This window comes from Adiantum capillus-veneris, chromosome 18 (genome assembly GCF_014529385.1).
Source record: "Adiantum capillus-veneris isolate H3 chromosome 18, ASM1452938v2, whole genome shotgun sequence".
NCBI classification, from domain to species: domain Eukaryota; kingdom Viridiplantae; phylum Streptophyta; class Polypodiopsida; order Polypodiales; family Pteridaceae; genus Adiantum; species Adiantum capillus-veneris.
Genome location: NC_140948.1, coordinates 130,040,507 through 130,068,502, shown reverse-complemented (window position 1 = coordinate 130,068,502; position 27,996 = coordinate 130,040,507). Strand labels below are relative to the sequence as shown.

The window sequence follows — 27,996 nt, the reverse complement described above, 5'->3', positions numbered from 1 at the left end:
ACACTTACGATTAGTGTTCGAACAACTACGAGCTCACGCGCTGTATGCTAAGCAAAGCAAGTGCGATTTCTTTAAAACAGAGATACATTACCTCTGTCATGTGATCTCTTATTCTGGCATCAAGATGGACACTGACAAGGTCGTTGCCATTCTTCGATGGCTACATCCCAACACGGTTGAGGAGCTTCAAATATTTTTAGGCATGGCTCGATTTTATCGACAGTATATCTGTGACCATGCCAAAATCACTGTTCCTATGACGGATCAACTTGAAGCAAAAGGTAAGACCTTTTCTTGGGAAGAAGCCCAAAAACGCAGTTTCGAACAGCTCAAGGTAGCTATAGCCACTGCTCCCATCCTAGCATCGTTGACCCACTTAAGCCGTTTGTGGTAGAGATTGATGCTAGTGATAAAGCCATTGGTGCGGTACTTCTCCAGGAGGGAAGACCTATAGCCTTTGAAAGTAAAAAGTTAGATAGAGCTCAACAAAATTATTCTGTTTATGAGAGAGAGCTCTATGCCATAATTTACGCTTTACGAAAGTGGCGACACTATTTGTATGGTGCCGAGTTTGAAGTAGTTTTTGACCATGAGAGTATCAAATGGTTTACTACTCAAACAGACTTGAAGGGCCGTAAAGCTAGATGGGCAGAAATCCTTCAAGATTATGATTGTAAGCTACGATATCGCAAGGGGCGATATACTGTAGTAGCGGATGCACTAAGTCGGATGCCTCAGATTAATTCACTTGCTTTCACGGAACTAAAGAGTGAATTTTTGGAGTCATTACGTAGCAAGTGTGCACAAGATGAATCATATGGTAAAGTGTGGAATGCAGTTTTAAAAAGGGATCCCTCACACTCACATGTCTCTGAACAGCTAGATCAACATGTCTCTGCACGTGCAGATAGAAACTCCAACACACAGAGCTCCACCCCTACTCAGGAAGAGCTTAAGCGATGGAAGAATTTTTCCATTGATGATGGCTACTTACTCCACAAAGGTAGAGTATGTGTGCCAAAGGACTCAGACACTAGGCGCCAAATCTTATTTGAGTGTCACGATAGTCCAAGTGCTGGTCATCCAGGTATTCGTAAGACGTATGCCTTAATTCGACGGCAATTTTATTGGCCACGCTTACATCATGATGTACAAGAGTACATACTAAACTGCCAACAGTGCATAGTTACCCGGAACGGGAACGGGAACGGTAGGGTGCGGAACGGGACGGGAACGGGAGGGAGGAGAGGGGCCGGAATGGGAACGGGGCTGGAACGGTAGACCAAAGAAACTATATATATTATATGTATTATAGGCTCATATGTTAGTGAAAAACTAAAAGCCATAGCTCCATGTCCAAGCTTAAAGCTTTAGCAAGGAGAGTAGCTCAGTAGAGATGTTGAGAGCTTGAGGAGGAGGTGAGACGAGCCTCCAGAGTCCAAACAGCCCCAAATCAGCCCTCTAAATAGCCCCCAAATAGCCCCAAATCAGCCCTCCAAATAGCCCCAAATCTGACCCCAAATAGCCCCAAACATGCCCCCAAATAGCTAGTGAAAAAAGTTGACTTTTTGGTTTGACCGTTCCGGATTCCCGTTCCACCGTTCCGGGTGCCGTTCCGCCCCGTTCCCCCCCGTTCCGGGTCGCCGTTCCGGTTACACCCCGTTCCGGAACGGTGTTCCGTTCCCGACTCCGTTTCGAGAGCCAGACCCGTTCGGAACGCCGTTTCGGAACATTTAGGGTCCGTTCTGCCCGTTCCCTGTTACTATGCAACAGTGCTAAGTTAATAAGGAAGAGCGCCTCAAGGTAGGTGGCCTTTTACATCCTTTAGAGATTCCACAAGGTAAGTGGGAGAGTATCTCTATGGATTTTGTAGTAGGACTACCTACTACAAATCGTGGCCATGATGCCATTTGGGTAGTTGTAGACTGTCTCACAAAGATGGGTCGATTCATTCCCAGTAAGACTACGATTAAGACACCGGAATTAGCACGGTTATTTGTAGAGCATATATATAGACTCTACTGTCTTCCAGCTAGTATCATTAGTGATAGAGATCGAAAGTTCGATAATCACTTCTGGAGAGCTGTGTTCCAAAAGTTGGAAACTAAACTTAATCGAAGTACGGCTGATCATCCAGAAACGGATGGTCAAACAGAAAGAGTTAATCAAGTGCTAGAGGATAAGCTACGAGCGTACGTTAGCAAGAAGCAAACCAATTGGGAAGACTACTTACCTATATTGGAATTTGCTTATAATAGTTCAAAGCATGTGACTACAGGGTTTAGTCCCTTTATGCTTTTGTATGGATTTCAACCTAGATCACCCGTTACGGTGGGGTTGGCTAAGGAGAAGATACAGCAAGCGAAGGATTTTCTCCAAGACCATTTTGACATGCTTCGAGTTTCTCGACAAAACGTTAAGCAAGCTCAAGATCGATATAAAAAGTACGCAGATGAGCATCGTCGTCTTGCTACTTTTGAAGAAGGAGACAAGGTTTTCCTCAAAGTTTTGGAGCATTCAAAAAGTCTGAAGATGGGAAAAGTTGCTAAACTTTCACCACGCTATTGTGGACCGTTTACCATTCTCAAACGTATAGGTAAAGTGGCCTATAAGTTAGCTCTTCCAGAGCACTCACGAGTTCATCCTGTTTTTCATGTTAGCGGTTTACGAAAACAACTAGGACAAGATGATAATGTCATTGACACAGGTGTGTTGGTTAACCTTATCGCACTGCCAAGCATTCCTCATGAGCCCAAGAAGATTTTGGATTCTCATGAGCTTCGCACCAGACATCATGTCAGACGATAGGTGTTGGTAAAATGGCTAGATAGACCTGAAGAAGGTTTTACATGGGAGAATGTCTCCGCACTTAAGAAAAATTTTCCTACGTTCGTTTTCGAGGACAAAAACAATTCTCCAAGGGGGGGGGTAATGTAAGGACATGGGTCCTATCGGCAAGGCCACCGGCACGGTCGGACAATGTGTACGCTAGGGGGAGGCTATAAAATAGCATGGTTGGGTGGAGACTAGCACACGCATTACCACCGCCCTTTCAGATTACCTGTATGGCTATCATATTAATCAGGAAATGCTAAGCTAATTTGCAAGTAAGGAGGTTCTGTATGTTGTGTACACCAGTTTTACACACGTTACACGTGTGTGTGCATGCATGTGCACAGATGCACATGGGCATGTGTGTGTACACACATACTCACGCATGCTTGCGCACAAATGTGCGCATGTGCATGAATGCACATCAAGAAGCAATGTCTGTGGTATATTTCTTTTGGAACCACCATGTTGCAAGGCTCTGATGATAACAATGTTACATGGATTTTGTGTGACAATTTCAACCATAATAGAGAATCCCTCATCATAGCCAAATTTCTTGGAGTGGTTGATAAACAAGTTTGCCCTCTGTATACGGCTTTCTTTCATCCTTTATAGGAAGTTGTGAATCCTTATTTTGACTGTTATCGGCTGTACAACATGACATGTAGTTAGCCTATTATGTGATTGATCATTGATTGGGTTAACCCTATGCATACTCGAGTCTGCCCAAGGTCTTTGAAGCTGCTATTAAAAACACGAACTGTGACACTTTATGCCATAATCGAACTTTCGGTGTTGATAACAGGTGGTGGTAAAAAGCTTACTTAACCGTACAAGTTGAGTTGTTGGGAAATAAGGCGTGAGCTTATACACGAATTTATTGTAAATTCCTGTAAATTGGTCGCAATTGAAAAACGTGCTGAATAATTATTTGCATGATATGTTGAAAAACGGTGTTGCTTCAGGAAAAATATATATCGTCATTTGTTTGTCTTAAGGATTGTTTGAGAAATTTAAAAGGAGCATTTGATGTTTTACCATATTATTTGTTGGCATTAGAAATGAAGACTTTATCGGGTAATCCTTAGTCTATTAGATGTTATACTAATTGGAACTGCTACATGTTTGATTGATTATCTTGCAAAAAGATTTAATGTATTATCATACTGTTATTTGGAACAGATGTATCCTGTTGTCAACTCATTTGGGGGTGCTCAATTTTTCTCCTTAGAGAGAGCTGCTGTTCCATATTTTGGTACTAAGGTAAGTGTACTGCTAAACATCTAATCTGTGTGTGTGTGTATGGATTTGTTTTACGACCGAGATAGATGAGGTCACACCTCTTGACAGGCTTCAATGTGTCATAGGACAGCTTCATACCTCCTTCCATTAGTTGCACATGGAGACGGGTAGATATACGTCAGTACCTCCAGAGTGGCAGATATGCAAGCTAAACGAGCTGAGCCAAATACAGTGAAACATTACATATATCGGTGCCCAGTATATTGCCAGATATGGGGACGCTTTCATTGTCTTTTCAGAGAGGGCTTTTGGTCTCTGTTGAGGGTGATGAATGACATTAATCTGAGATGCCCTGGGCTTTTCTTGCTAGAGGTATGCAGACTCAAGCACCCTTTATTACGGAGTTCAACAGGCTCTAGCAAAGGACCCGTTGGGAGGCAGGTGAGAGATTGCTTCTAGAGGAGCAGCCCTTAACAGACCCCAGGACACGTCACCTTGTGGTTCATGTCCCTCTTGTAGATCACGCCACCGATATTTTTGCCATTGCTGCATCCAGGCCAATATTGAGAGGACGTGAGTAGGGATGTCATAGCTGTTGTCCAAGCTATGCATGACAGGTGATTATTCCACCTGTTTGGACAAGCAGCGAAGTTGAGGTCACATATTGTCAAGTTTGTATCTTTGTACTTCTTTGGTCATTTCAGCCTCTTCTTTGTAGGTTCGTAGCAATATTCATTTCCAGTATTTAGCTTACATTAGTATTTTATTAGAAGTTGTTGTGTGGAGTCTGATTTCTAGGATTAAGTCTTTGAGATGTCTTTATCCTTGTTAGTTTAAGGTTGAGTACTTGTTCCAAGTTTTAGGCAAGAAAGCTGCTTCCATCTTGTTTTGCTTATGCCTTTTCTAAAAACATTTGTAAGTGAATAACGGTTTGTTTTATCTAGTTGTTTTAGTAGCAAATAAAGTGATTTAGTTTTTTTTTCTTTTTTCTTGTGTTCCTTGCTTTTATAGTTTTGTAAGTGTTTTATCCCCACTTATAATTCCTACGTTTTGACTATTCTAACCTTATGAAGGTATATTTTTCAATCATCTGGCAGACATACAAATCTTCTTGATTTTCGTCTGAGTGGTGGTGACCAACTATTGAGCTTCATGGAGATATATTGGGAGGGTGTGCATACCCCAACAACTATTAATCTTATACTCATGTGTCTATGTGATTTTATGTGTGTATTTTTTTCTCGTCCTAAGTAAAGTTTTTTCGTTTTAAAAAATATTAAATAATATGAATAATGGGCCTTTTGTAAATATTGGTTTTATTATGATCAATTGTGTAGAGTCTCTTTTTGTCTTGATTTTGATTTGGTTTTTGTTATGTGAGTGATTTTTGTCTTTTATGTTTTACTTTGTCTTGATCTATGTAAATCTATGTATTTATTGTTTTTTGTTTTTTACTTTGTGTTTGCTTTTGTTTTGTTTTTGTGATAAAGTTATAAAATATAACTTTGTAAAATGTATGTTTTTAAATCATAGTTGTTTTCCTTAAAACTCTTAAAAAATAAAAATAACATCTTAATGTGGGTCCTTTGGACCAAGGGTTTCTCGGTTTCATGAAAGAGGATAGGTTAAGTAGTGATTCTAGCAAGGGATCATGGGCACTCGATTGCACGCTATTGTCAATGATCTTTTGAGTGTCGCAAGCAGCCTTATTTAACGACCTCACTGCTTCGCAGCAACCCTGCTATACAAATGAGGGGTGTGGCTAGCACCAATTTAGCCTTTAGGATCTTTGGTCTTGAGATAGGCGTTGATCTGAAACAACAAAGATGAAAAACACTTTTACTTCTTCCTCAGCTTCAACCAACAATGTTGATCACTCTCAAGTAGGTCTTTTTGACCCTTCTTTCTTTTTAGTAGCTAGAAGTAGTTATAATTTGTATGAAGAAAGATCTAAGTGTTTAGCTAAGTCTAATTTGAAGAATTTGCATGTTTTTGGTGATGTCTTATTTGTTGGGCTTCTCTGAGGAATGTCTCAGTTAGTATTCATTACACAAGTTCTTCCATAAAAGCTCTCAATCGTTTGAGACATTCAAGGAAAAAACATCTTATGGTAGATCATCCTTTAAGTACGGTTCATACCTCTCAAGTTATTATGTAATCTATAATATTCATGATAATTCTATGATGTATGTGAGCCAAACCTTATGAACAACTTTTGTCCGTTTTAGGAACATGTAAGAGAAGCAAGAAAAGTTCAAAGTAAAAGCACCTTACATGAAATTGTGAAACCCTTATATGCGACAATAGCAAAACATGGCTTTGAGTCTTTTCGTTGTTTTCCTATTGAGCACATGCAGGGTAATCTAAAGAGTTTTATAAAGGAGTGTGGTCTCAAGAGTTGTTTTGGATGAGAACTTTGCATACCTTTTTCCCTAAAGTTTTTAACTTGGAAGCAAAGTCTTCTTTATTCAAAAATAAGCAATTTACCACAAGAAACCTATGCTTTGGCGAAGGCATCCCAAACCCGAGTTAGTTCTTCTTTCAAGTTAGTCTAAAATAGCATGGATTTCTAAAGGTTCTTGTTTTGATCCACCTTCTATCCCTCGAATCAATTCAATTGTCTTGCACAACACTATTTCTTATGGAGTACAAGGTCTCCCTAAGGCTTTAAACTTTAGAATTGAGAGTGATGGCACTTCTAACCATAGAGTTTTTGCATATAGAGATTACAGTTGGAGATTGATTTACCTAGCACGTAGATAAGTGCTCTAATAACTTTGTTGTTACGTGCAAAAAGTCTATTTAGGATGCTTATTAGATGACGTGAACTCTCAAATTTACAATGGTTGTGATCTTTCGATGCAAGAGGCTATCTTGAAACATCCAGACTTTTGTAAGTCTTTTGGTTTCAAGTGCCAACCTAAATTACCATTTTTGTATACTGTTTGGAAGTTCCACAAAAATCCCTTAAAACCTAGATTTATAGTTGCTTCTTGTGACACCTCTCTAACAAAGGTTTCCAAATGGCTTAGTTATTGTTTCAAAGCCATTTTACCTAACATAAATCAACTTTGGAAAAATCTTTCAAAAGAAGCAGACGTACCTACCAATTCAAGTTGGATTTTAAATGATTCGGTAGGTGTAATTCTTGTTCCAAGGTTTTTGAACTTTTCAAGAAGCATTAAGGAGAAATCTTCTCCTTAATGTCTCCAAAATTTTGACTTTACAATACTTTGTATGAAGTTGAATTTGGAGCACTTTAAATTCATACAAAAGTTTTTGCATACAAGTTTGAGAACGATAGGTAGACGCATTGCTAGCAGAAAAGTAAGCCTTAAACTTTGACTTTTTATTGTTAAAATATAAGAATGTAGACTATTTGTGGTACAATTAAGATCACAAAACTCGTTACGATAAGTTTCTCCACCTACAGAACTCGAATCCAAGTACATAAAATCTTAAAAAGAAGGAATGCCATGAACACAAAGATTATCTACAAAGCGTCTTACATTGCATAACTTGTGTAAAAATATTTGGTAAGTATTAGCAAGGACAATCGCTCCATAAAATCAAACTCATAAGTAAAAAGATAGAAATTAGCAAGAAAAATATCACAATTGGTGCCCTTAGAATACTAATTGTTTGCTTGAAAAGAGAGTCAATGAACAATTATATATAAATTGTCTCAAAGCAAATCTAGCCAATGTCACAAACGGGAGCAGATAACAATATAAAGTATACTCGGATAAATACAATCTATCACTTAATATTGAAGCGAATTGTTTTTTATATATATATATATATATATATATATATATATATATATATATATATATATAGAGAGAGAGAGAGAGAGAGAGAGAGAGAGAGAGAGAGAGAGATTGCATTATCGTCCACGGAGGTCAAATATGGACCAGAAACAAAGCCTTACAACGAGTCTGCTAAGTGCGGCATATATATACATCTCAGTTAAGGACTGAGGGTCCAAAACGGGGGGGGGGGGGGGGGGAGACGACAAAAAGGAAAACCTAAGAGGGGGCAAGTGAGAGGGAAGCCGGTTTGGGAGTTCGAAACTCTTGGATGATGGTTTTACTTCTCGATAGACTGCCTATTTTCCTGCTGCTCGTGCTTCACGCATCTTTTGAAGTTCTGTCTTCTTTTGTTTGAGTTGAGTGTGTGTAAGATCTTCTACAAGCCAAAGCTTAGTGTCTCCAAGAAGCCTTGATTGTTGTAGGAGTTTGATTCGATCCTCTCTAGTCTTGAGAGTGAGGATGGCATGGTTAGTTCGGTGCTCGTGTATATGGTGGTGATTGCCTCTTCATCCCATTGTACCATAGGAAGTGCCGCTTGAATTTGAGGGAGGGCTTTCTTGAATTTGATGTCTCCCTCCCCTTTCCAATCAATTGGGAGACCACCAATGGAACATTGAGAGAAATGTCCTCTTGTCGTTGTCGTTCGCGTAACGTGAATGTTACACAATCGTCGATCTTGCGAGAAACAACTTCTTGCACTTGTGTCTTGACCTCCTTTGTGAGAGTGATTTCCACCTCCGCTTTGGTTTTAGTAAGCATGGCTTCTATATTTCTGTTTTTTCATCTTTGCATTTCTCCAATGCGTCGAGACGGACCTCGATTGCTGTGAGCTTTTGTTTCAGGTCTTGATTCTCCTTGCGGAGTCTCTCGACCTCATGTTGAAGGTGGGTGTGGTTGTCGAGTGTTGGGGGTGTTGCCACAACCCCTGCAAAAGTAGGCTTGCCTTGGGAAGAGGCTCGAGTAGTCATGGCTCGAAAAAAGCACCCAAGGACGGGCTGTGTGCTGGTCGTTTGTAGACTTGAGAGGCCTCTGCTAAGACCTTTGCTACAAATCTGAAGTAGCGGGAGTCCTCAACACCCTTTGTGGCTGCCTTTCCTTGTATGTGAGACCTTGTTGTAAAAGCCCAGATGCCTGCAATTATAAGACCTGACAGCAGTAATGGAGAGCACTCGGCTTTGTTCGTAAGCTTAATGCCCTCTCTGTACGAGGACCTGCATCTATATCACTACCTGTGTAGCCAAATAAACCCCAAAGTGGGGTGCCCACAATAACCTGCCAATGTAGGCAATGCACACAGGCTGGAATGCAGTTTGAGCTCGCTGTAGCGCAGGAAACAATTCCCCCAAGCTTAATGGCTCTATTGTTCATGCACGAGGGTCCGCCCTTCAGATCACGTGCACCTAGGTATCTGAGACTTCAAGCTTGACCGCCACAACAAGAGATCCCCGCCACATCTGTTTGCTCATGCCCTAATGGACAGAACAGACAGAGAGAGAGAGAGAGAGAGAGAGAGAGAGAGAGAGAGAGAGAGAGAGAGAGAGAGAGAGAGAGAGAGAGAGAGAGAGAGACACCAGAAGAGGGACTAGTCTCCCCCCCCCCCCGTAAAAGTGTCTTTATTACTGAGGAGAAGTCTATACAAGCACTTGAACCGAACGTATTACCACGTTCGTTGTAGAATCAGAGTCGATGGTACTTGGAAGCGTGGACTTCCAAGTACCTGGAAGTACTTGGAAGCCTTGACTCGATGGTACTTGGAAGCTTGGACTTCCTATTCTCAAGGCAAAATCCTATTCCAAGGAACTTCTATTCCTTATTTAAAATCCTCGAGAACCAAGGTTCTCGCCTGTGGATCTCACCTTCGAGACTCGGGGCATGACATCCCTGCAGGTCTTTTCCGACTCTGTTCCGAGAGTCCTCTTCCGTAGAAATCTTAGCAGCTCCTCCTCTTTTCTGGATGCAAAGTCCTTCCCTAGGAATCTTAAGTTCTTGATCCCAACTCGAGAGTAAACCACTCTCAAATCCGTGGATCCACTCCCAAACTCAGGGTACGAAACCCTTGGGCTGATCTGGCTCTAGTTCCTTAGAGTGCTTTTTCTTGTGCAGAGAAGAAGTAGTTTACAAAGGTATTAAACCCTTAATAGAGCTCCACCTTGCTTCACTCTCACCACCTCACACTCACCTTGTTGCATCAACTTCACACTATGAAATGTGTGTAGAAATGGCCTCCTTTTATAGGCCAAAAGGGCTGCCCTCTCTTATGAGAGACAGCCATGTGTAGCCGCCCTTGTGCGAATAAGTCCAAATCGGACCCTCCAATCCGCCCATGTGTGGCCGCCCTTGAGAAGACAAGTCCGCTTTTGAATTTGGCCACCGGCCATTGACTTCCGGCCACCGGCCAACCGACCGGTTGTTTTCCAACCACTTTCCGGCCGCCGTCCGGCCATAATATTCCGGCGAAAAGAAATATTCCGGCGAGGGAAAAAAAGTCTCGGGACCTCCGCCCCCGAGGCCTCTAAAGTTGCCCCTGATTCTTGTCCGTGAAAATTTTGGTTTCCAGTGAATGATTTTCCTTCACGCACGATGGCTTCTCCTCATAATGGGGGCCTTACAAATGTGCGCTTTTACCACAGAAAATTACAAGGGTAAATCAGGCTCCATACTTAACAATCCACTCCCAAACTCAAGGTACGAAACCCTTGGGCTGATCTAGCTCTAGTTCCTTAGAGCGCTTTTTCTTGTGCAGAGTGTCATGTCTTCCTTTGCTCCTACTCCCTCGCGAAGAGGAAGTACACCTGTAAACAAACACTCAGAGATCATAACATGAAAAATGTTACCTTCAAAGCCTCGACACTCAAACCGCCACAGTAACAGGGAACGGGCGCAACGGAGGGAAAACGTGCCATAACGGCGTTCCAAGCACCTCCAACCGGGGAAACGGCTACGAGAATGGACCAGCGTTCCGGTTACGGAATGTAACACCGGAACGGCGTTCCAGGCAGTCAGAACGGGACGGAACAAGCGGGCGGCAGTTTTTCAAATTTGAATTGGGGCGGGCAGATTTTGAATTTCAAAAATAGGCCGCAGTTTTGGAAGCGCCCATTTTATTTGGGCTTTGGGACGGTCCACACTAGAGGTGTGTGTTGGGTGGGGGGGGGGGGGGGGGGGGGGTCTTCACTCTTTTCTCTTATAAAAGCTAATCCACACCCCTCACAATTTCATAGCCCTCACTCTCTTGCATTGCTACTTGAAGCCACACTCTCGAGTCTCACCCTCCCTCTCAAGCTTGAAGCTTGAAGCCACTCTCACCCTCTCACTCTCACACCCTCTCTCAAGCTTGAAGCTTCAACTTTTCAAGCCACACTCACCCTCTCTCTCAAGCTCGAAGCCACAAGCTCTCAAGCTTGAAGCTTCATCCCTCTCGCAACTTGCAAGCTCCATTCCAATTTCCTTCATCGCATCTCTCTCTCAAGCTCCATCCCTCCATCCCTCTCTCGAGTTTCAAGCCTCAAGCCTCAAGTCTCAAGCGCCATCAATATGGCACAAGCTTCCGCATCAAATGAAGGTCCCTCGGTTGGTAAGAGAGGAAAGAAGGATGAGCCTTCATGGTGGGATGAGGTGCACTCCGAAGTCTTGGGCAAAGAAGGTGGTGCAAGATCATGGACGTGCAAACTTTGTAGCTTTCAACGCAAATCTGGGACAAGCAAGGTTCGAGCACATCTCCTTCACATAGTGGGGGAGCAAGTGAAGCATTGCAAGAATGTGACGGTCGAGAAGGAGGAGCTTGAGATCAAGGATGCCATCATAAGAGCCAAAGCAAATTATCGACCCAAGCGGAAAGCCATTGACCCCAATCACTTGGTTTTTCCTTCTTCTACCACTCATTCGCACGCTTCCGTTGGAGGTAGTAGTGTGGCGGCTCAAACATCATTTCAAACGATCACTCCCTCTCTTCCCACCCATACGAACTCCAGATGCGTCATGGGATCCAAAAAAGGAGGATGATGTGGATGCTGCCGTTGCCTGCTTTCTTTATCACGATCATATCCCTTTCATAAAGGCTCGGTAAGTTCCAAGTTCTCAATGCTCTTTCATTATTCATATCATGACCGTAACTAGTATGTTTGTTTTCCAATTTACATTGTCTTCACTTTTGACCTTTGTGACATGTACATTGTATAGGTCGGACTACTTCAAGGCAATGTGCACAAAAATTGGGGATTACAGGCCACGCTACGTGCCACCCACTTCAGAGGTCCTCTGTACTACTCTTCTTGATAGAGAGAAGGCCGTTGTGGAGAGGGCAGCCGTAAACATGAAGCGACAATGGGCCAAGTATGGAGTGACACTCATTGTAGATGGATGGAGCGACACCAGGAGGAGATCCATTCATGGGCTTGTGGCTTATTGCAAGGGAGAGATGTACTTTGCTCACTCACATGACGCCACAGACACAGGGAAATCCGCCAATGTGCTTGCAGGAGAGTGGGCGTCCGCCATAGAGATCATTGGCGTAGAGGTGGTGTTGCAACTTGTCACGGATGGGGAGGCATCAAACAGGGCAGCCGGCGCCATTTTGGAGGGCATGTATCCCCGCATCAAAGTGTCATTTTGTATGGCACATTGTCTCAACAACCTTTTAAAGGATATAGGGCGCCTACCTTGGATTGAGCCTCTCATTACAAGTGCGTCCAAACTAGTGTCCTTGATCAACAATCACAATCTCCTTCGTGCTGCATTCTTGAAGCGGTCAGGGGGCAAGGTTCTCTTGAAGTATTGTGAGACCCTCTTTGCCTACAACTACCTAATGGTTCATCGCCTATGCGAATGTCAGAGTGCAGTGCGGCAGACTCTCATCAGTACGGAGTACACTTCCTCATCCTACGCAGGTTCAGTCGCAGGGATCTTATGTGCAAGCAAGTTAGAGGATCCCCAGTTTTGGGAGTCACTGAAGACTACAGACCAAATGGTACAGCCGGTACTCCACTTGCTTCGAGTAGTTGATGGCATGCAACCTTGCATTGGCAAGGTTTATGAGGCCATGGATCGCATGGTGGAGGCCCTCCAAACACTTGAGCCAAATGCAGACAGGTTTGAGGAGATTAGCCTCCTTTGTTAGAGCAGATGGGACGCCTATGCTTCCCCTTTCCATGGTGCGGCTTTTATGCTGGATCCAGAGTTTCAAGGTGCAAGACAAGAGCATGATGGAGAGGTGACCAAGCAATGGAACGAGATCTTGACCATGTTTCACCTGATCGAGAAGAGCACCGCAAAATCAAGGATCAACTTGCTATGTACAGGGATATGCGAGGATCATTTGGGCTTGCCGATGCCCAAGTTGATCGCACCAAGATCTCCTCAGTTTAGTGGTGGCAGGACTATGGCTCAGATGGGCTAGAGCTTCAGCGACTAGCTATCTGCATCCTCAGCCAAGCGGTTAGCTCCTCTTGCTTGGAGCAATTGTGGAGTGTTTATAGCCACGTTGCATCGAGGAAGAGAAACCGACTTGCAGTGGAGAAAGCAAATGATCTTGTATTTGTGAGTGCAAACTTGCGTATGCTTTGCAAGTCGGCATCTAAAGTATCAGATCCCTTTCTACAGTGGGAGATGGAGGCAGAGGCTGAGATACTTGGGGAGGGTGGATCTACAGAGGTTTTACATGAAGTGGATGATGCGGACGAGCCTGTTGGCGATGAGGATTGGGATGACATCCATGATCTCCATGACACCACTACAGATTGGCAGGCTGGCTCTTCAGCCACTAGTCCTTGAGCCTTGGCCCTTGGGCCTTGACATATTTCCATTATGGCATTTTGGCATCTATGTATTGAGCTCTTGAGTCCCTAGTGGCTAGTCTTTACTCTTGAGCCTCGACTCTTATCTTTTCTTTGAGTTCTCAGTGCTTACCTTTTTGTAGCGCCTTGGCTGGCCTTATAAGCCACACTTGAATTTATAGTCATAGTCTTTTAAGTTTTTACTTTGTCTTTCTGTCTATTGAGCTCTTCAATCTTTGCACTTCCTAGATAATGTTATTTGTGATACGTTTAGTATGTTGTGAGGTGTCTACAACCTCGATAAATTGAATTTACGTCCGCAACCACTAACGCCCACAAGCGACATGTTGAAAGTTGAAACATGCTTGAACATGATTCTAATTGTCCAACTAGGTGCTAAAAGCTTGGCTTATAGTTGTTTCCTAACTTATAGGCTGTTTTGAGGCTAATTTCAGCGTTTTTTGGTGGACCGTTCCGGCGTTCCCGTTTTGGTCCCCGCCTATACGTTCCGGTACCGTTCCGGAGCCCCCCCGTTCCCGTTCCAAGTAACTTTGTGAAACGCAACTCGGTTCTTGAAACGCAACTTCCCGGAAGAGATCTCCATGCGGAGAAGCCTCCTACACACAAAAGAGGTGTGTTCTCGGGCACCGTCTACGATGTTTATGGGCTGAAAGCAGAGAAAAACAACAACTTGTCACGATGGCAACACTCTCCGTAGGCACTTCTTGGCGATGTAACTCACCTGCACGGTCTTGGCGACGTCTCGTACACTTGGGGCAGCCATGGGAGTCATAGATAGTGGCGTCTTTTTGGCCGAAAATCTGCGGGAGTACCTTCTTGTCGCTAGCGTTGCCTTTTTCCTCTTCTTGCACCTCTTCCACACACCCGAGAACTGAGGGTGCTGGGTTGCTTTTATAGCTCATGGCAGCCCGAAAGAATAGGAGGGGCCTCCCCGAAAGGAATAGGGCAGAGAAGGGGGCGCCTAGGGCTAGAAAGAGAGAGATCGCTTTTACTTTTGCCAGAAAGAGAGAGAGTGGGGGTACTGGGAATTTGCTGTTTTTTTACAAGGTGGTTGCCCACTTCATAGAAACAAGAAATGGCATTTCCGAAGTGCTGAAACGGGCATGGGGACCAAATTGAAACGTTGCAACACCATGAAACGACATGCGTTCAATTCCAGATTGAGAGCCGTTTTTTTTCCGTTGAAAGCTGTGCGTTCGATTTCGAGATGCGTTGGTCATTTAATATGGGGGCTCAAATGAGTCACATCAAAAAAATTGTACACATGTCCCTTTGCCCAGTATCCAATAAGTTATGAGGTCTGACTCACTCTAACAAAAGTCTACGCTAACTTTCAAATCTGCAGACATACGTGCTCTCTCTTCTCTAGCACACACGATCATCAGTAAATATGCAAGCTCTTAGACACACACACACAATAAACTTGACGAACCAAATTGCAGGAATAAAATTGAAGACTCTCTCTCTCTCTCTCTCTCTCACACACACACACACACACACACACACACACACACACACACACACACACACACACACACACACACACACAGACACACACACACGTGTGCATGACATGCTGCAGGCTTACTAGATGTTGGGGGTAAGCATGGCAAATGCATTACTTGCATTTGTGGAAAAGCAACATCAAGAGTCTATTCCGAGGCTCGCTACACGCCGAGCCATTGCCGTTTTGGAGTTTTTCACACGGACCTTTGTCGACCTATGCAGAGCCCTTCCCTCGGCAAGGCTCTTTATTTCACGTTGCTGGTGGACGATTTCAGCCGCTTTACTTGGATATACTTTCTACAACACAAGTATGTATGAGGCATTTGGCCTCTTCAAGAATTGGCGTTCTCTTGTGAAGAAGGAAAGCAATCGAGTGTTGAGGACTATTCGATCGGACAAAGGCGGGGAGTTTACCTCCAAAGCTTTCATTAAGTTTTCTGTGGACAATGGCATCAAGCGAGAGCTTGCAAATACCGGATCACCTTTAGAGAATGGAGTTGTGGAGCGGAAAAATAGGACAGTGGTAGAAATGACACGGACCATGCTTGAGCAGCGAGACTTACCAAAGTCTTTATAGGCGGAGGCAATTGTGACGACAATTCATACCATAAACCGACGTCCAACCTTGTCAGTTCGAGGAAAAACCCCTATTAGAAGCTTATTTTGGTAAGAAACGCGACGTTTCCCATTTTCGGATCTTTGTAGGCGATGCATATGTCCATGTACCGAAGGAGCAGAGGGCGAAGATTGCCCCCAAGTCGAGGAGAATGCTTTTTTGTCTACTACTCTCTTTCAGAGGGATATCGACTTTTTGATCCGCAGAAGAAGGATGTTGTACTTAGTCGTGATGTTTTCTTCGACGAGTTTTTACCTTCAGAGGGGGCTCTCGCTCCCAAGTCTTCCACAACGACCCCTGATTTGCCGATACTTGGAGACCCAGATTTTGTTTTGCCTCTTGATTGTAGCCATTCCAGATGATGCAAATGACGGTGGTTCTTATCATAGTGCAGAGTTAAGAGCTAGATATACCAGTAGTGCCTCCCCCGAGGAGCAAGTCAGACAAGTTACTGAAGTGGCTATGGAGACCTTGCGAGATTTAGTGACTTCATAATTTCCACCCGATTGGCGTGAAGCCGATACTACACGACGATCTCAATGATTTCGACTTGCTGAGGCAGATGGGACTTTATTTAACTATGCTTTGATGTCAACAATGATAAGGACAGATTCTTTGACAGTTGAGGAGGCGTTTTCACAAGCGAAGTGGAAGTTGGCCATGCAGAAAGAACTTGATTCCATCAAGAAGAACATCACTTGGGACTAGCTTCCGCCGCCTGCCAAGCGGAAATTGATTGGTGTCAAATGGGTCTACAAGACCAAGTACAAATCTGATGGTTCTTTGGATAAGCACAAGGCAAGACTAATTGCCAAGGGCTTCTCTTAGAAACCTAGTGTGGACTATGACGAGACCTTTGCATCGGCTGCGGTATGGCGACCATTCGAATAGTTTTTGCCCTTGTTGCCTTTCACGGGTGGTTGTTTTTTCAGATGGATGTTGTTTCGTTATTTTTCAATGGTGACTTAGGGGAGAAGGTGTATGTGGAGAAAACTCTAGGGTTTGAGGATCCAGACTTCGCAGACGTGGTTGTAGGTTGCTAAAGGCTCTCTATGGTCTGAAGCAAGCTCCTCGAGCGTGCTACCAGAAGATAGACCCTTTCTTCCTACGATACTCCTTTCAACGATCTTTGGCAGACCCATATTTATACATTTATCGTGAGGGAGGATTGGTGGCACTTGTTATTCTCTATGGACGATCTTATGATCACAGGTAGCCATGTTAGCACATTTGCAGTATTATAAAGACCTTGGCTAAGGAGTTTGAGATGAGATATCTTTGCTTGCTTCACTACTTTCTTGGATTGGAGATATGGCAAACAGAGGGGGGCATCTTTCTCTCCTAGGAGCGCTATATCCAAGAGTTGTTGGAAGCATTTGGTATGGTTGAGTGTAAACCTATCTCAACCCCTATGGATCCCAATCAGAAGTTGTGACAGTATGATCTCCCAGATGTAGCAGATGCCACAAAGTATCGGAAATTGGTCGGCTCTCTTATTTGGGTTCTCAACACCGGGTTTGAGGTCAGTTTCTCTGTGGGACTGCCCAATTCTTTCATGCAGAAACCCGCCAAGTCACATTTGGAGCAGGCTCTTCGGACTGCGGTATTTAAAGGCGACCAAGTCATTAGGCATTCCCTATGCGGCTGGAGTACAGACTCCTATATCATTCTATGAGGATGGAGTGATTCAGTTTGAGGTGGAGATCCAGATGGACGACGGTCGACTACAGGTTACACCTTTTCTTTTGGCTCGGGAGCAATTTCATGGAGAAACAAGAAACAGTCTACAGTTGCCTTATCTTCCATAGAGGCAGTGTAACAAACTTGGACACCCCAAGTCAAGATTTTACCGCGACACAACATAGATTCACTTCAAAACAGTTCACAATTTACAATTAGGTCGACACGGCCCGGCGTAGTTCGGTGCCAAGAGGTATTGGCCCCAAAGACTGGCGCCCCTTTCGGTATTTCTTTTTGCATTAATCTGTGTTCAAAGTACAAGAGAGTGGGTAGGTGCTCACTTTCAGACGTTGCATCCAGGTGCTCTGAGAAGTGAGGCCCTGCCCACTAATTTATAAGTACAAGGGATGCCCCAAAAGCAGAGCCCCAAAAGCACTAACTCAAAATCTTGGTTTTCAATCTCAAAAGCAACTGTCCCAAAAGCTGCTATAATCAGCCAGCGTAACTTCAGGAAAATCCGTACGTAGTGCCACGTTAGCAGTGTCGCAAATCTCGCCGCAAATCCCGCAGTTCCGTACAGTAGGCCATGTCAGCCTGTTAGCGCATTTTGCGGGGGTTCCGCACTGTGCTACGTGTCAACCCTTTTTAGTGTATTTGAGGTTAGCCACGTCACCATTTTGTGACAGGCAGAGTACATGGCTGTTTGTAGTGCTACTTGTGAGTCAATGTGGATACGGAGGCTACTTTGAGAGATGGGCAAACGATCATCATGTATTAACAACCAGAGCTGTATAGCCATTGCGAAGAATCCGGTGTTCCAAGCTCGGACCAAGCATATAGAGATAAAATACCATTTTGTTTGTGAGAAGACCAAGGATGACTCTATCCGACTAGAGTAGATCCCGACTTCAGATAACCCTGGTGACATCTTCACAAAACCTCTACCGTAGGCGACATTATCCTGTCATGCCAGCTCCCTTGGCTTTCTTTCCCGTTAAGGAGCTGAGAGGGGGTGTTAAGAGTTCAGATTCTTGTCTGGTGGTGGCTCACCTGGTAGGTTGGCATGAGGTGGGACCCTATTTCTAGGGTTTCTCGGGATCAAAGTCTCGAGTGTTCTGTAGTTTTGCTACTAAATATGTGTGTCAGGTCACTTTTAGTGAGTATATATTAGCATTATTAGGGCCATTATCAAGATCATGGGGTTTTGCAGTATGTAGGCAAAATTGAGAATTTGCCTATATATGCAATCCACCCCCTTGTGCTTTTGGCATATTGTTCAGTGCAAAGATCAAGCGTTTTGGGCTACATCCTCTCTCTAGTGTTTTCTCTCTCTAGCGTTTCCGTGTGTGCAGCTACTCTCTCTCTCTAGCATTTTTTGTCTCCACCATCAATCTCTCTCTCTCTCTCTGGCGTCTTTCCACAACGATCCCTCTCCCTCTTGCTAGCGCTCCCTTCCCTCACCGCATACACGTCCTCTTCTGTGTGTCACTGCTTGCAGATTGTTCCCGTGCCCGTATTGTGGGCGGTTTGCGCTTTTATCTTGAGTACGAGGAGATCTATTGGTTGTGTAACAAACTTGGACACTCCAAGTCAAGATTCTACCGCGACACAACAAAGATCCACTTCAAAATAGTTCACAGTTCACAATTGATTCCACACAGCCCAGCGGAGTTCCGTGCCTAGAGATATTGGCCTCAAAGATTGGGTCTCTTTCGGTATTTCTTTTTGTATTAATTTGAGTTCAAAGTACAAGGGAGTGGGAGGGTTCTCACTCTCAGACTCTGCGTGCAGATGCTCTACAGAGTGGGAGCCCAACCATGTATATAAAGGTTTTACAAGGGATGCCAAAAGTAGAGCCCCAAAAGCTGCCATCTTTTTTTAAATGAAGTTAAAAAATAAAGAAATTCATCTCACAAGCCTCTTGGGAATTAAAACAACCTTCCAAAAAGCTTTTGCGTAGGATTTTTCAGGCCTGCCATGCGTAGGAAAAGCATTCGTTCAGCTGCTGTACGGGGAGCACAAAAAAAGCGGGTTCCGTATGCTCTGCCACGTCATTAGCTGTCAGTGGATTTTCCGGTGCAGAATTGCGGAGCCTGTCGTACTGCCAGGTCAGCATTTTTGCCGCATATTCCAGGCATAGTTACAGGGGACGGAGGGGACGAAGCCTAGGGACGGGGGACGCTCGGTTCCGGGACGGGTACGGGTGGGGACGGACGGCAAATGGCTTGCTAAGTGGGAACGCAAGCAAAACGTCCCGGGGATTGCAGAGAAAGTTTTTTAAAATTTGAAAAACTGATCATTTCTAGTGGCTAGGTCTCCAATAGCCATATGTTTGAACTTTGAAGCACACCAATGGCTATAAAGCCACCCTTTGGGTCCTCATTTCTTGATGTTTTATTAGCACATTTGCATCTATATGACTCATGTTCTTTGGTCTATTTAGTGTAAATTTGTGGTCAAAGTGATGCTCTATGTGTGTGGCATGTGTGTAGGTCAAAAAATGCCAAAAAAACTCTTTTTTTTTTGTCGTTTTGAACCCCGTTCCCGTTTCTTGACTTTTGCCGTCCCGTCCCCGTCCCCAACCCCGACCCGCCGTCCCATGTAACTGTGATTCTAGGAGTTCCTGCCAAAGAGTGTGTATCTGTTGTGTCACCATGCCATGTCACCAGTTTGTGACATATCCCCCTCTTGAAAGCATTGTAATCGTGTAAGGTGCAGCGGAAGTGAATGTTGAATTTTGCTCAAGATGAGTGCTCCGAATTGTGCTCAAGGGTTTCTTTTACTTATGGAAGGGAGAGACTTCTGTTCCTTTAGTGAGAGAGTGCAATTGATCACAAACAAAGCGGGAAACACTGTGAGTGAAGGTGCTGAGAGTGAGAGATAGAGAGAGAAGAATACAACACCAGAATGTTGTCAAACCCTCCTCCAAGGGCCCCAATCTCTATGGTGAGAGCGGTCTACTATTGATTGCACAAATCTCTACAATGCTTTTGGACTTGCCGACGATGTTGAGGACGACGACGAGACGGGCTGAAATCTGAAAACGCTAATGGTTGAAATCTACAAATCTTTATCTGCTGAATTTTGACTCTATATCGATGACGACGGCGATGACAACGATGCAACGACGACGCGCAGAAAACGTTGATGGTGAAATCTGTGTTTTCCGGGCTGAATCTGCAAACTTCGGTGGACTTGACCATGCGGCGAGGATCTGTTGCGAGAAGGTGAGATCTGCGAGGCTTGGGGGTTCTATTGTGGTGTCTCTATGCTGAAAACTGAAAACGCTGGTCTATCTGTTGGTCCTGTCACGGAGAAACTGCAAAACGCTAAGGTTGTCCTGCTGATCCAAAAACGCTAGGCCTCTTGCTGTCCTTATGCAAAAACGCTAGGTGAACTGTTGTGCTCTGCTGTCGCCGGGTTGATCTCCAAGTTGCAAAACGCTGGCTGATTTGCATTTGCATGAAAACACTGGTTTTTGGTGATGGCTGAAAACACTAGGTGATCATGCCGGGGGCTCTTGCTGAGAAGGTGCAGTGTCGGATGTCTGGTCCTGCTACATCTTCTGCCAGAGAATGCTAGCGCTAGGGTTTCTTATATATATGCTTGTCAAAATTGCCCTACCAAGTTTCTCAACAAAAGTCACTTAAAAATAATTAGTGAAAATTCGCTAAAATAGGGAAATAGGCCTATGCACTGTAAAAATGCTCCTGATGGGTTCCGACTAAAATTTGATGGTCATGGTGTGTGCAACCAGAGGATATGCATCTACTCTAAGTGTCTGGACATGCACGGTCTGCGAACAGACTCACAAAAGTGCCAGAACACTTCCTAAGCTAGACCGACTGAACTTAACTCCTTGTCATGAACTAGCTTGTCCACGTACACATAGGGTTAGATGTGCAGGTGACATCCCCTCCTTTTCAAATTGAGGTACAGGTACCGAAATGTATAGCGTCGAGGGAGATCGCCAACAACTTCTGGAAAACTGGGAAGGATTCTTCGCCGGCCCACTCTGATGTGTGGGTCGTGCGATACTTGAACTTCATAAAGGTCTGCAACGCTTGCTTCTTTGGGCTGCACTGAAAGCGACACAAAGTCATCTGTGGCTTCTTCAATGCTTCGTCTATAGTCATGCATCTACCTTCTTCAAGAATCATGAAAATTCCTGAAATCACTTCTAACACAAAAACATGAACATACCCATTCCATGTAAAGTGACTGGAAAAATACTATTCCTTCGAAACAACTGTGCATGCAATGCAGATGAACAAAGTGACGGAGTGCCAAACCGTTCATCAAACATAGGCAAACAATGGGGTCGAATCTTGACTTTCTGATCTAAATCAATCAACTGTGGCAAAACACAATGGAAATGCAAATGCTTGATGCTCAATCCTTCTTGTGCTCTTTCTGATACTATGTCATGCCAAGGAAGAGACATGGAATGTGAATTCCTTGAATGAAAACATTTCATCTTTCCATGAGTAATCCACGTACATCCGTGCTCATTCATGAGTGAATCGTGCTCATCGTACAATATGTCATGCCTATAAAAAGGGATCACATAAGGACGGTGATTAAAATACAGGAAAGCATCACGAATGAAACACTCGAACAATGCGTGCTGACTAATCATTCGTACACATAATACTTCCTGTGGAGGTCCTTGGGACCTCGACTTGATAGCCAAGATCGGTTCTTCGTGATTGATTGAATCTGCAATGAGGTTATCTTCACTAGACAAAGTATTAACTAAACCATCATCCTTGTGAACAATCACATCTTTATCCTGGAAATCATCATGCTTGTGAGTAATCACATCTATATCATGCAAAGTATGATGCTCGTATATCATGCTCGTGAATAATCACATCTTGATCATGCAAATCATCATGCTTATCATTATCAAGCAAATCATGTGTGTCGTGCTTTGGAAAAGAAGAGACTAAGAGAGTCCTTCTTCTGAGTCTTTTCAATCTTCACGTGCACATTACAAATCAGAGATGAAGAATGAACAATTTTCTCCCCACGAATGACAATGGGAGAGTCACTTTTGGCATTGAAAGTGAACGTATTTTCCGCCCAATCAATGAGAGGGTTATGCTCATGAAACCATCGAATGCCCAAAAGCATATCACATCCTGAAAGAGGAGAGACTACAAATTTTCTGCGGAAGGACGCTTGTTAACAGTGAACAAAACATCAAGGCACTCTTGCGTGATGAGAGAGTCCATACCGGGGGAGAAGCCTGACACCTCGAAAGGAGATGTCTTGCTAACCTCCAAGCGGGCTCTTTCGACAACAGAGTCACTAATCAGAAAAACCTCCTGGTCGCCACTGCCATGCTCATCACCTATCCATTCTGCTTTGGGTAATGACTATACACCGAAGTCTGGGTTCTTAAGTTCACGAGGAACTTGGATTCTTGTGGGTCTTGGGCTCTTGGGTTGTTGAGTCTTGAGGTTCTTGAGGTTCTTCTTTAGCTTGCAATCTGTGTTAGAGAAGGATCTTCTCTTACCAGAGCGCTTGTCTTTCCTGCGGGCGCACCCCTTGGCGGCCTTGCGCTCACACCAAGGTCGCTTTTTCCCACCTCACGTCGATTGGCCGGCCGCTAAGTGCACGGTCCGCTCTCAATGAGTGAAAAGAGAAACATGGGGAGGTTAGACAAGCCCTTCTTTCTTGGGTTATTTGTCACTCTTCAAAAACATGATTAGGAATCGACACGCCCAAGTGGACTTGGGTTACGTGCGACTGCAGCAAGCAAAAAAAAAATTCTTGTGGTTCTTTCCTTGAGTGATACAGAACACTGCCAAAGCTCTGATACCAATGTAAGGTGTAGCAGAAGTGAATGTTGAACTTTGCTCAAAGTGAGTGCTTCGAACTGTGCTCAAGGGTTCCTTTTACTTACAGAAGGGAGAGCCTTCCGTTCCTTTAGTGAGAGAGTGCAAATGATCACAAACAAAGCGGGAAACACTGTGAGTGAAGGTGCTGAGACTGAGAGATGGAGAGAGAAGAATACGACACCAGAATGTTGTCAAACCCTCCTCCAAGGGCCCCACTCTCTATGGCGAGAGCGGTCTACTATTGATTGCACAAATCTCTACAATGCTTTGGACTTGTCGACGATGTCGACGACGATGAGGACAACGACGAGACAGGCTGAAATCTGCTGATGGCTGAAATCTGCAAATCTTTATCTGCTGAATTCTGACTCTATTTCGACGATGACGACGATGCAACGACGAGCGCAAAAAACACAGATGCTGAAATCTGCGTTTTCCGGGCTGAATCTGCAAACTTCGTTGGATCTGATCGTGCGGCGAGGATCTACTGCGGGAAGGTGAGATCTGCGAGGCTTGGGGTTCTACTGTGGTGTCTCTATGCTGAAAACTAAAAACGTTGGTCTATCTATTGGTTCAACCTTAGAAATTGCAAAACGCTAAGGTTGTCCTGCTGATCCAAAAACGCTAGGCCTCTTGCTTTCCTGATGCAAAAACGCTAGGTGAATTGCTATGCTCTGCTGTCGTCGGGTTGATCTGCAAGTTGCAAAATGCTGGCTGATCTGCAATTGCATGAAAACGATGGTTCTTGGTGATTGTTGAAAACGCTAGGTGATCATGCCGGCAGGTCTTGCTGAGAAGGTGCACTGTCGGTTGTCTGGTCCCCGCTGCCTCTTTTGCCAGAGAATGCTAGCACTAGGGTTTCTTATATACATGCTTGTTGAAATTGCCCTACCCAATTTCCCAACAAAAGTCACCTTAAAAATAATAAGTGAAAATTGGCTAAAATGATGTGTTCTAATTGAAATCTGATGGTCATGCTGTGTGGAACCAGAGGATATGCAACTACTGTAAGATTCTGGACATGCACGGCCTGCAAACAGACTCACAAAAGTGCCAGAACTCTTCCTAGGCTAGACTGACTGAACTGAACCGATTCCTTGTCATGAAGTAGCTTGTCCACGTACTAATAGGGTTAGATGTGCACGCGATAAATCGCCCTCGATTACGCCTGCAAAATAGACAGAGGCCATAAATTGTCTTAGCAGACACTAATGTTAGTACCGACGCACTAGGACACACATCTAGCGCATGCCCCAATCAATCGAGAGCCACATCACAGGACATCACTTGACAAATAACAATTAAAATTCATTCGGATCTTAGACCATGATTAATCGGCAACGTATTTAGCAATCGCATCTAGATCCACTTGGGACCTCATAGATGCCCGATTAACTAATCCTTATTGCAACCATGTCTATCGAGATCTTTCAGACCGAAATGCTGCAGTCATTTCGTCTATCAGTCCTGCACTTAGACAAGTCAAGAACAAATCAATATCATATTATCGGGAATTCCAGTTCATAAAGTCATACAACAGAATACTGTCAGTCCACAGTATCCCTGAAACTCAAAAGAGACATCAGTGACTTTAGTATCAAAGATCGCGGCAATTTGTTGACAAAGGAGTGGAGCGACTCCCCTCTTGTGCATACCTGCTGCACCGAATTCCGCCCAGCTAAGTTCGGGGTTCTATTTGGAATAACTATGCTAAACCAAATGCTTCAAGGTAAACGTTCACAATCTGAGGAGTATCTGCCAGGTCCTCCTCCTCCATCCACTTCGCATCCAATGCGGGATAGTTCTTGAAATTAACCAAGAACTGCCTTATCATTTTACCTTTTATCTTTGGATCTTTATGTGCCAAAATATGTTCCGGAACGAGTATCTCCTCGTTTTCCTCCACTTCAGGTTGCTCATCTGGCTTCCCATCATCGGGCATATCGCCTTTAAAAGGCTTCAGGAGACTCACATGAAAAGCATTGTGAATCCTCCAAGTATCGGGCAGCTTCAGTCTAAAGGAGACATCATTTATCTTTTTGGAAATCTGGAGAGATGTCCATAGTATCTCATGCTAAGCTTTGGAAAAAGCCGCTCCTTTCCTTTTTTCTTTCTCAGGCGTGCCTTCTCAAAACATAAGAGCATCCTTTAATTTCAAATCGCGACGATGTCGATCTTGTTGCCTTTTTCTATCTTTCTTGAGATTTCTGCAAAGCCTCCCGGACCTTGGCAAAAGCGCGTCCAAGTCCCGTGGGTACTTGTCGCCTTCAAAAATCTTATCTTTCGTGCTTAGGAAGGGTGGAACCTTCGTAGCACCTTCAATAATCTCAAATGGCGCCTTCCCCGTTGAAGAGTGAATCATGTTATTGTAGGCAAATTCCACCAAAGGCAAAAACTTTTCCCATTGAGCCTTCTAATCCGAGATGTAAGACTTCAATAAATCCGGTACGATTGAATTTTCACTTTGCGATTGCCGATTTGTCTACGGGTGGAAAAATGACGAGAACTGCAACCACGTGGCAATGTTCTCCCAAAATGCCTTCCAAAACAAACTCGTGAATCTGTGGTCTCTGTCGGAGACAATTGTCTCAGGCATGCCATGTAATCTGAAGATCTGGGCAATGAAAAGTCTCGCTAAGTGATCCGGCTTGACTATTTTCTTCCCTGGAATGAAATGAGCTTGCTTGCTAAATCTGTCAATAACAGTCTAGATATCATCGTGCCCACTCTGTGTTCTCTGGCAATCAAAAGTGAAATCCATTGTGATACTTTCCCAGGGGCCGGTGGGTATGGGTAAAGGCTGTAACAATCCCTGTGCTTTTTATGCCTGTCAAACTTGTCTTTCTGGCATACCAAGCAACTGCGTACAAAATCGTCCACATCCTTCTTGAGTCTCGGCCAAAAGAAGTATCTCTCCACACCTTTCAAGGTGATAGCAATGCTGCGTTGACCCGTAAATGGTGGACAATGGCATTTGGTTAAAACCTTTTCCCTCAACTGCTGTGTAACGCACAACATCGTTTTCTTCATCAAGTAGCCATCCCGAATGGAATATCCCGCTACTACCTCCCCATTTTGTATCCGAGTGAAAATATCTGCAAAATCTGTGTCTGAGACATACGGATCGACCATATCCTCGAAGCTCCTATGATGTATCGCGGAAATAGCGAGAACCAACGGCTTCCGGGACAAAGCATCTGCCACCAAATTCTTTTGTCCCTGCACATGGACAATATGGAAGTGAAACTGTGACAGATGTTCCCCCACCGCATCTGTTTTTCTGATAGCTGCTTCTGTGTCAAGAAGTAGCGTAAACTCTGGTGATCTGTGAAGACTGTAAAATCGGCTCCGAGTAGGAAATGTCGCCACTGAGTAAGAGCATGGATAACCGCCAAAAGCTCTTTCTCATATATCTGTTCTGTCAATTCCGGCCTTGAGAACAATTGGCTCTCATAGGCAATGACATGGCCTTCTCGCATTATGACCGCACCCATACTACGACCACAAGCATCACAATACACTTCAAATGACTTCTGCAAATCCGGCAAAGTCAAAACTGGTCGTGTAGTCAATTTTTCTTTCAATGTCTGAAAGGCAGTCACCTCTGTGGGTCCCCACGAGAAAGGGACGGAAGCAACCTTTGTAAATTTTCTAATGAACCGCGCTGGTAGTAAGAACATAAGCCCAAGAAGCTTCTAACTTCATGGACATTCTTCAAATTGGGCCAATCACGAATAGTCTCTATCTTGGCCGGGTCCATCTGCACTCCTGCTGCTGAGACAATGTGTCCCAAAAAGTGTATCTTGGGTAGGAAAAATTCACTTTTCTTTGCATTAATCACCAATTTGTGATCTTGTAATGGCTGAAAGACCTGTAGCAGATGTTCTCTATGTTCTATCTTATCCGTGGAGAAGACAATAATGCCTGAAAGACCTGTAGCAGATGTTCTCTATGTTCTATCTTATCCGTGGAGAAGACAATAATGCCATCAAAGAAAGTGCCCATAAAAGATCTGTACTCTCTGAGAATCATGTCCATCATTCGGTTAGAGGTCGCTGGAGCATTGTAAGCCCAAAAGGCATCACCAAAAACTCGAATAAACCGAAGGTCGTCCGAAAAGCTGTCTTGTAGACATCTCCCGACGCGATTCGTATCTGATGATATCCGCTCTTCAAATCGATCTTGCTGAAACAAGAGGATCCCTGTAGTCGGTCTAGAATATTATCGATCATAGGAATCGGAAATCTGTTCTTGATGGTGATTTTGTTGAGAGCTCTATAGTCAATGCACATTCTCCAAGATCCGTCTTTCTTCAAAACCAACAACACCGGAGAGCAGTAAGGTGAAGTACTCGGCTGGATAAGACCCTTTTCCAAGAGGTCTTTCACTTGGCTCATAATCTCTTCATTCTGGCTCGGCTAACACGGTAAGGTGGCCGGTTCGGTGGTGTCCTTCGAGGTATCAGATCAATGGTATGATCCTCAGGGCGAGCTGGTGGCAACTCGCCTGGTAGGCCCTCAGAAAAGCAATCGGCATGAGTGTGGAGAAAATCTTGGCGTTCTCTTGCTAGATCACACATATTTGTCCTATGATCATCATTCAACTCTTTCAAAAAGATCGAGTATACAAACAGACTGGATTTCATTAATTTTGAAACGGTCGAAGCCGAT

At 44.1% G+C, this 27,996-nt stretch overlaps 1 protein-coding gene across 3 annotated transcripts in view; it reads left to right on the top strand.

Moving 5' to 3' along the window:
* Nucleotides 1-27,996, top strand: part of LOC147436403 (nudix hydrolase 20, chloroplastic-like) — a 209,396-nt gene that overhangs the window by 91,127 nt on the left and 90,273 nt on the right. For all 3 annotated transcript variants that reach the window (XM_086489318.1, XM_086489319.1, XM_086489317.1), the window contains exon 4: nucleotides 4,015-4,095. In XM_086489318.1, the coding sequence (XP_086345444.1) occupies nucleotides 4,015-4,095 (81 nt within the window). The remainder of the gene's footprint in view (nucleotides 1-4,014; nucleotides 4,096-27,996) is intronic.